At 41.9% G+C, this 9,347-nt stretch overlaps 1 protein-coding gene across 1 annotated transcript; it reads right to left on the bottom strand.

Annotated features, from left to right (window-relative positions):
* Positions 1–295: 295 nt before the first annotated feature.
* On the bottom strand, positions 296–8,352 carry LOC125435137 (interleukin-17 receptor A-like). Its single transcript, XM_048501201.1, has 5 exons — positions 8,188–8,352; positions 5,691–5,818; positions 4,617–4,743; positions 2,600–2,647; positions 296–438 (listed from the first exon to the last, which is right to left on the bottom strand). The coding sequence occupies exons 1-5, from the start codon at positions 8,324–8,326 to the stop codon at positions 401–403; spliced, it is 480 nt and encodes a 159-aa protein (XP_048357158.1). The 5' UTR covers positions 8,327–8,352; the 3' UTR covers positions 296–400.
* Positions 8,353–9,347: the final 995 nt, after the last annotated feature.

Here is a 9,347-nt window from a genome sequence, read left to right as displayed (position 1 = left end):
TTTTCACAGATGGTGTTTTTCATCCCCTCAGTGACGAAGCCATTCAGCCGTACTGAGACTCAAGAAAGCAAAACAACTTGATAAAAAATATTCCAGAGTAGTAATCAGAAAGAGTGACTCTATGCTAATAGTAAAATGGTTTATCCCGTGGCCAATCCCCCAAACAAGCAAAATCAGGCAGCCCACAGCCAAGGAAGATAGACCATCAGAATATACATCCTTGGCGCTTCTCCCCTTTTTTTTTTTTGGCTGTCAAATCCTGTAGGGTTTTTGAAGATGAGATGGTGTGCCATTGCCTGTCTCTCTGCATAGTGCCCCCCTGGTATTCCTTGGTGGCCTTCCCATCCAAATACTGACCAGGAGCTCACCCTGCTTAGTTCCTGAGATTTGATGAGATCGGCTATTCTGGGTTATCCAGGTCCAGGGCATGCGGTTTTCCTAGGTATTAAAAAATATAGAAAAGAATATTAAGAAGTATTAAAAACTCCTGACAGTTTAACAAATACCATAGAGGGGATTAGCCTAATAAGATTGCACCATGTCTCCCCATCTCAATCAGGGTGGGGGATGGGACTCTTCCAAAGATAGCATTCTGGGTGTAAACTTCCCTCATATTATACTGCCCAGTTGGGGCTTGGCTTCAAGTGAGTTCTGGAATCTCTCCCTATCAATAGTCTCCAGGTTCAGGGCCCAGTGTGTAAAGCATGCTATGCACTATCTGATGGAATGTGGGTGAAACTCTTGGCATCACATTGTATTGGCCAGGTCTGAAGCTGGCTGAACAAAATTTGCTGCATGCCAGCAGCCAAACATTCCCCCTTTATTATACTGCAGGCCTACAAGTTTGTGGTTAATAATGCAGTGTCAGGGGAATAGGGATTAACTCCTTTATCTACCGATTGCTCCCCCACCTCAGTTTTATCCCCCCTCCCATGATTGTATCATTGAGCTGAGAAACTGAAATCTTCCCTGATCTTTGCAGCTCTAATATGTATGGTACCATTTTCTACGCTTGCAGGAGTCACAATAACATATGGTTAAGTACATTTATGCTGCAACAGCTAACGGCCTATTTTATCGGATTATATAAGGCACAATATATCAAGCAGTCCTTATTATGTCAGGATATTGTTTCATTGTGTAGTTACTACCTTCTTAGAGTCCAGTCCAACTTTTTGTTGAAAAAATTATCCTATAGTATCCCTGGGTTTGCTAGCCACATCTTAATTCTTTGTGCATCTGCCCATGTGTGCGCGCACACACTTAATATTACTGCAGATTATTTCCAGCCATATCATGTTACTTGAATCAATTCCGCTTCTTTTTGGATCTGTGTAATATCATTAGATTCAAAGGGGTTACTCTTAATTGAAATTGTTCTTGGTGAAAAAGAAGTTAGGCCCAAAATGATTCATGATTCTCTTGTATAAATGGCACAATTTTCTCTGTATAAATGCTGTCATCACATTTTTCCCCCTGCAGCTGAGGTTGGATGGCTTGGCAAATGTTAACTATTTGGCACTCTTTATGCACTGTTATGCCTGATTAGCTCTTGTATAAAAAATTGTAATAGCTGCAGTAAATTTAACATTGTATTGTGAAGTCACAACTCACCCTAGAATTTCTGTTAGAGAATAATCAGCCACAACTATTCATTCATCTAATCTTCCTGTTCCATGCTTAAAACATGTTATGTGTTAAAACTGTAATAATACAGTTAGATGTAAAATCTTATAGGACATGGTTTAACTGTGACTCCACCTTTGGATGATGTTTTTGTCTTTGTTTTAAAAAGTATATTAAACACAAAGAGAAACATTTCAGCAGACTTGGCCAGTTAGTGAATTGTGTATCTACTTGAAAATTTGTCCCCTTGGTAGTCAAGTCGTATTTGCATGTTAAATACAAATGTTTCACAGAGTGATCTTAAACTAAATCAGAAAAAGACACAGGAGCCTGGCTGAGACCCATACAACTGTTATATTGGCATCAGTCTAAAGAAAGCAATGATACATTGCTTCGGAAATTATCAAGAAATGTAAAAAATGCATCTGCCCTTTTTTGTTGTTGTGGTTGTTTTCATAGTCATCAGTGGGGTGGGACTATGAACTGTAAGCCTCTGAATAAGAGGCAATACCTTGGCCTCTGTGCTATGTTTGGTGGCTTTTCACGGCAAATGGATGGCCACTCTGAGAAATGAAATGATGGACTAGATCAGGGGTCTTCAAACTATGGCCCTCCAGATGTTCACAGACTACAATTCCCATGAGCCCTACCACTTGGCCATGCTGGCAGGGGCTGATGGGAATTGTAGTCCATGAACATCAGGAGGGTCATAGTTTGAAGATCCCTGGACTAGATGGATGGGTCTGATCTAGCATGGGTCTTTTAATGTTATTATTGGACATATATAAACTAATAGCATCCCCAAGCTGCACACCAGCTTCTTTGGTGGTGGGGTGTTCAATGCTACTAAGAATAGGCCAACTATTCAGTCCCAGTTAAGCCATACTGCAACCAGCAAGACCTTCACAGACTGACATGTAATTTTCTACACATCATTCTGCAAATATGAACACCACTTATGGATAAACACTACCTCTTTGCAGACATGGTTCAGTCATTTTCATGGCAGGATCCATGCAACCTGCAACAAAAAGCGACATATTAGAATAGTTGCATTTATGTTTGGAAATATATGTAAGGAAAAATAATAGGGTCCAGAAGGATATATTCGCCAAATGGATTGTCACTGTTTAAAGGGAGGAGCACTTAAAAGGCCACTTGAAAGTAGAGACCCTTTAAGACATCTGAAGACCAAATCAGCAGTGGCTGAAAATGAAGCTTCGGTTGGGAATAGAAATGGAGTTTCTCTACTCAAGGACAACTAAAGCGAGCAAGCTGGGGGTTACTCCAGCCTCTTACACAAAACATTTGTATGAAGGATTTTAGTGAAAGTGAGCTAATGAGTCATTTATTCAAATGGGAGAAATTATTGGTGGTTCAGCTTAAAGACAGTCAATACCAACCATAGCAGCCAACTTACATATCACTGAATAAGAACACTGTTAGATCCTCTCACCACTTTAACAGATTAGGCATTGTATTTTATCTGAACTGTGGAATAACATTACAGATTTTGAACACAGGCCATGGGGATTTCTAAAGCAAAGATCGCCTGGACAAAAGAGATCTTCCAGATTAATTTCGACAGGATCCCCAACACACTTTTAGCTTAGTGAAATAATACAATTCTAAAATGTCACTTGAAACAGGTCCTGCTGGCTTGGGACTTGGATGTGGCTACAGATGCAGAAATCTGAATGTACACTCGCATCTAGCATCTGGCAATGGCAAGGAAAAGATTCTGACTTAATATGGTTTCCTTTTCTTGAGAACCCCAGACTTCATAGGAGTCTTCCATTGTGATTAATGGTTAGTATCAAAGTTGCACAGGATTAGGGAAGTTATATGGGTGTTGGACAGTAAGGAAAGGTATCTATGAATCAATTAGCTGGAAGGAAGATGTCACTGGCAATTTAGAATTCTGGTTGAAGGACTAAATCTGTAAAAACCCCACGTATAAAATATCAGAAGAGGCAATTGTACAGTTGACATGGTACTGCTTTCAACCAGATTAGTCTAGGACAGGGGTTGAGAACCCGCGGCTCTTCCGTCGCTGTTCTGTGGCTCCATGAGCCGAGCCGCCGGGCCCATCTTCGCCCGCCCTGCAAGCAGCAGGGCGGGCACTTCCCTCGCCCGCAGCCGGCCAGGCCGCACCGCAGGCCCAGCCTCCTGCCCGCCCCGCTGGTTGCAAGGCGGGGCCGGCCGCCGGACCCATCTTTGCCTGCCCTGCAGGCGCGGGGGGTGTGTGTGTGACAGGGCGGGGGGGCGCGAGCGAGCAAGCGGGCAGGGGAGCGGAGGGGGGGCGTGCGAGTGGGTGGGTGGGGGTGAGCGGGGGAGGGTGAGCCAAATGGCTCTTTGAGGGGAGAAGGTTCCCAACCCTGGTCTAGGAAAAAAGCCAAATCTGCATATAGGCATCACGGCTTTTAGTGTTTTTATGCTGCTATTTTTTTTATTGTTGCTGTTATTTCATTTGCTGCTTGAATCTTATGACGTGGGATTGCACTGCCATTTTATTGGTACAGGCCCTGTTGAGGACTACATTTATGAATGCAAGGTATACAATGCTTAGAAAACCAAGTGTATTACGAATAAAAATTACAGAAGTAACTGCCAATCTCTACCAAATGCTTAACCTTCAAAACTGCATCCATCTCGTCAAGTATGAACACTTTAACTCTTCAGCGTCTTTTCTCATTTTCCCCTTTTCATATTCATTCCTTTCATACTCATCACACTCCTTTTCCCTGGCCTTCCCATTCTACCAGTTTCTTTTCCAGCCCCAGCCCTCTTAGGTGTCTTCCATTTTTACATCTGGACATGATCTGTCTGAACACTTTCTGTGTTAAGCAGTAGGCACTATACAAGTAAAACAACATTGTTATTTTCATCTGGACATATCTACGTTGGAATCCTAGTCTACTATGTATCAGCCTGTAAAATAATTCCACCTCAACAAATATAATCACCATCATTATAAGAAAGTTCCTTACCTGGTACTGTATATGGCTTGGATTTACTATTTTGGTCTCCATCAGTGCCTAACTTGGGCAGGTGATAGACAGTCACTTGGTACGTCAGACCCGGTTGCACCACAAAGTGGTTGAAAGAGAAATTCCACTGAAAGTAACAAACGTAAGGTTGGATCCAGTGAACTTTTTTATTCGCCCCATTTACCTCTATATTACAGCCCCTGTGCACATGGCTTTTGTACGTGCAGGTCCCATGATCACTAGCAGATCCCTGGTGGTCAAAATGGATCCCTCCTCCCTTTTCCTCCATTAGAAGAAAAGCTGGTGGCAACCAGTCCATACAAAATGGGGCTCGCTCAAATACACTTAAATGTAGTGTTGATTTCCTGCGACATTAGGACCACAGTTGCAAACGGCATTCACATGGAAGCCAGGGGAGAAGGTAGTTAATGAGCAGCCACGTACAGGGATTACTCTGCTGAAGTCAGTTGGAAAACGATTTCTCCATAGCTATTCCCAATCACATCTGTGGGAGAGCTTCCTCCATTGTATTTATCTAGCTCCACATACTTCTCCTCTATATGTCTCCTACAAATACATTTCTTCTACAAAGTCTTTACCAACACAAAGCTTTGGCAATCCAGTAGTCTACCCTCCAGCTCTTTTATACTTAAAAAACCACGGAAGAAAGCCTCCTCGTGCTCCCCCAATAAAAAAAGATACACTTTCAATGACAAGCAATATATTGCTGTCACTGAACCCCAGTTGTCTGAGTTGCCTTGCAAGTACTTTTTTTTTAAAGGCTGCCCCCATGGACAAAATGCTCTGTTTGTCTGGATAGTTCTCCCTTCCAACTTCTGTAAACACACAAACCAACAGAGATGAGGTGGTAATGGCGGGAAAACAGATACAAAAAGGAGAGAGAAAAATAAGCATCCTTCAGTCTGTTGTGATGAAATTACTTGCACAGTTTTGTGTACATTTTTGGTACTCTATATACATGTTGTAGCTTTTTGATATGTATTTGTTTAGGGTGAATAAGGGGAGGAAGCAACAAAGTAAAACAAAAAAACAGCACTCTCAATTCTCACTTACCGGACGTCCATCATCTGGTCTGACTTGGTATGGCAGTTTGTTTTGAAAATCGAACTGAGCACAGACCTGCCTGTTACTGTTCACCTGCAGCACACTTAATTCTACTCCTCCAAGGAACTGAATACTTGCTGGTTGAAGAGGGGATGGAGAAAGGAAATAGAAAGAAGTGATATTTTTAGTCCACATGGAGAGAAAGCAGCATTTATACTCAGACCTGGCTACTGGATTAGAAAAACAGAAGGGATGGGCAGGCTCAGTTTCTCAAATGGGACTGCTTTAACATACAGAACATTTTGCTCTAACATCTGGAAAAGATCTGCATTTCACCTGCAGTTAGGAATCAATTCATTCTGCATTCATTGGTATCATATAATCAAGGTGCCCACAACTCCACCTCAGTGGCAGCTCCTGTTACTGACACAGTGCCAGCGAATAGTGCTGTTCAGCAGAGAAATAGCACAACTTTTTGGGGTCTAAAATAGACCTCCTCAAATCTCAGCAATGTGTCAGAGTAAAATAGAGACCCTAAAAAGTACCATAGGAGCTAGGATCTGTTTTGGTTTGCTCCTGATTTGCTGCTGTTAATCATTGGTTAAGTAGCAAGGATGACAAGTTTCTTCACAAAAGGAGCCAAAAAAGACTAATAAAAAGGAGGAGAAAGATTCAAAGCATCTGATCCACTGTAGACAATGTTTGCCAACCATTTACCCATGCCCCTGCCAGACTGAAGTTGTCTCATATGAACAAAACATGAAAATATGCTGTACTTAGCAGCTAAGTTATGGGAACTCTTTTGTTTCTAGCATGAAGGTACTTGGTCAACATGTACAGCTTGATATGGGTCAGAAAATATGTTTTGCTTGCAAAATACAAGATGGGGGGGAGGGGGAAGTTACGAGATGATTCTTGAGCAATACTGTGGTAAGCCAGATGCTTACTTATGTCAAAAGGAAAAGGCTAGAATACTGACAAGCTGCAACATTAAGAACATAAGAAAGAGCCTGCTGGAACAGACCAGAGTCCATCTATCCAGCACTCTACAACTTGCAGTGGCCCACCACGTGCCTTTCGGAGCTCACAAGCAGAATGTGAAAGCAATGGCCTGCTGCTGCTGTTGCTCCTCCCAAAAACCTGGTCTGCTAAGGCATTTGCAATCTCAGATCAAAGAGGATCAAGATTGGTAGCCATAGATTGACTTCTCCTCCATAAATCTGTCCAAGTTCAGATATCCAGATTAGTGGTCATCACCACCTCCTGTGGCAGCATATTCCAAACACTAATCACGCGTTGTATGAAGAAATGTTTCCTTTTATTAGTCCTAATTCTTCCCCCCACCAGCATTTTCAATGTATGCCCCCTGGTTCTAGTATTGTGAGAAAGAGAGAAAAATTTCTCCCTGTCAACATTTTCTATCCCATGCATAATTTTATAGACTTCAATCATATCCCTCCTCAGACATCTCCTCTCCAAACTAGAGAGTCCCAAACGCTGCAGTCTCTCCTCATAAGGAAGGTGCTCCAGTCCCTCAATCATCCCAGTTGCCCTTCTCTGTACTTTTTCTATCTCTTCAATATCCTTTTTGAGATGTGGCGACCAGAACTGAACACAGTACTCCAAGTGCGGTTGCACCACTGCTTTATGTAAGGGCATTACAATCTTTGCAGTTTTATTCTCAATTCCTTTCCTAATGATCCCCAGCATAGAGTTTGCCTTTTTCACACCTGCCATGCATTGAGTTGACATTCCCATGGGACTATCAATTTAGACGCCCAATTCCCTTTCCTGATCTGTGACTGATAGCACTGACCCCTGTAGCATGTATGTGAAGTTTGGGTTTTTGGTAGAAAGAGAAAGGCTCTCTGCCCATGTGTGAACTTCATCCTGAACATCAGGTACTACATTTTATTCCAGCAGTCATCTAAGAAGCACAGGGTGGAATACATGGCTCTTCTCTCCTTCAGTTTATATTACAACAACCCTATGAGGTAGGCTAGGCTGAGATAGTGACTGGTTCAAGGTCCCCCCATAGCTGAGCAAGGACTTGAATCTGGGCCTCTCCGGTCTTAATAGGACAGACCCCATGTCTCACTGTATCACAGACTGGACCTCTCCATGCCACCCAATAATGTTTCCTGAAGCACCCAATAATGGAAATAGCCATTCTGAACAAGTCTTTGATTCCCAAGAGTACCTCCTAGTTTTGGTAACTATGCAGGTACCTAATTTTCCTATTGATAAACTACAAATTAGCTGTCCTTAGATTTGCAGTTAGGGCAGGGGTGTCCAACTCTGGGGCTTCATATGTTCATGGACTACAATTCCCATCAGCCCCTGCTGGCAATCTGCTTTTAACCGAAGTGTGACACAGAGGCACCATTTTTGTTGTTGTTTTATTTGAGGAACAGTCACCAGCATTTTGGGGCACCACATAAATACGGTCAACAGCTTCTTTTCAATGCCTGGCCTACAAGCTGTATACTAAACTGCTGTTACTCACCATCAGTAGCCACTTTCCACTGCATGTTCAGCACCGGAAGAAGCTCTCCCTCCTCACCAGAGAAAACATCTGCATGGACCTCAAGAGAACTTGGAGCAGAGGGAGTCCATTCTTCAAACACAATCCAGCTCTTATGCATACAGCTACCTACCGATTAAATCAAACGTTGACATTAATGATGTCCCTTTTCTAAGATGGCGACTGAAACACCCAGGACCAGACCCGAGGGGCTGACCCCACCCCTGCCATGTAGTATAGAGTAAGAAACTACCTAAAAAGCCCTCTCCAAGTAAAAAATAATCTAACAAAGAAAAGGATGAGTTAGAACATCTTACTGATATACAGTTTTCTATATGAAGGGACTGTACTCATGAAAAATAGTATTAAAATGGCATTTTGCTCTTATAGTTTGGAAAAGTTCGATTGACCTTTAGAAATGCAGATGCTGAAAAAAAATTCAGAAAGATTCTGTACAAAAACTGCTTTTTGTCCATTTGCCCCACCCCCCTATTTTTCCAATGGAAAAAAACTGGAAGTTTTGAGAGAACAAAAAAATTGCGTATGTTAAAATATTTTCTTTTTTTTTTAATTAGAGGGATGCTTTTAAAGGCTAATTTTATTTACTCAGAACATGCAATATAAGTTCTGATATGGCGTGGTGGCCACAGGAGATGCAGCTAGATACAAAATGGTGGCTGCAGCTTACTTTCTGTCACATAATGAAGATGCTGCCAAATCAAAATTTTTAAAATGCTGCAAGTGTCCAGTGGCCAACCAGAAGTTTTTCCTGTGCAAAAGCTCCACCTGGCTCTGCCCACTTTCTAAAAACATTTGTGAGTGCCAGAAAAGGTGTTGGTGGACACCAAAGTGGGGATCCATTTTGGGCAGCATTATAGAACAATACTTTCTGTGATATACTGTACAAATATGATATTTTGAGAGATATATTCACAACTAATATGCTATAACGTGGAGAAGTACGCTATTGAAAAGTTCCATGATTTCAGTATTATTAAATTTAACAGTGACAAAATAGGTGCTACTAAACCTATTATAACTGTTTTTGAGAAGGCTTACTATAAGAATAAGCAATCAAGTTGCTTAATACACCTCTACTCCCCCACACTCCATACAAAGAATCCTAATGAATTTTTAAACTG

This window comes from Sphaerodactylus townsendi, linkage group LG06 (genome assembly GCF_021028975.2).
Source record: "Sphaerodactylus townsendi isolate TG3544 linkage group LG06, MPM_Stown_v2.3, whole genome shotgun sequence".
NCBI lineage: Eukaryota > Metazoa > Chordata > Lepidosauria > Squamata > Sphaerodactylidae > Sphaerodactylus > Sphaerodactylus townsendi.
Note: the sequence above shows the minus strand (reverse complement) of the source record. Positions and strands in the feature narration are given on the sequence as shown.

What these genes read in the sequence shown, in the direction of transcription:
- LOC125435137 (XM_048501201.1), bottom strand. Translation starts at nt 8,326, where the DNA reads ATGCATAAGAGCTGGATTGTGTTTGAAGAATGGACTCCCTCTGCTCCA. An exon ending in GTGGAAAGTGGCTACTGATG is followed by an intron (nt 5,819 to 8,187) that starts GTGAGTAACAGC and finishes CTCTTCAACCAG; the next exon opens with CAAGTATTCAGTTCCTTGGA. An exon ending in GACCAGATGATGGACGTCCG is followed by an intron (nt 4,744 to 5,690) that starts GTAAGTGAGAAT and finishes TGTTACTTTCAG; the next exon opens with TGGAATTTCTCTTTCAACCA.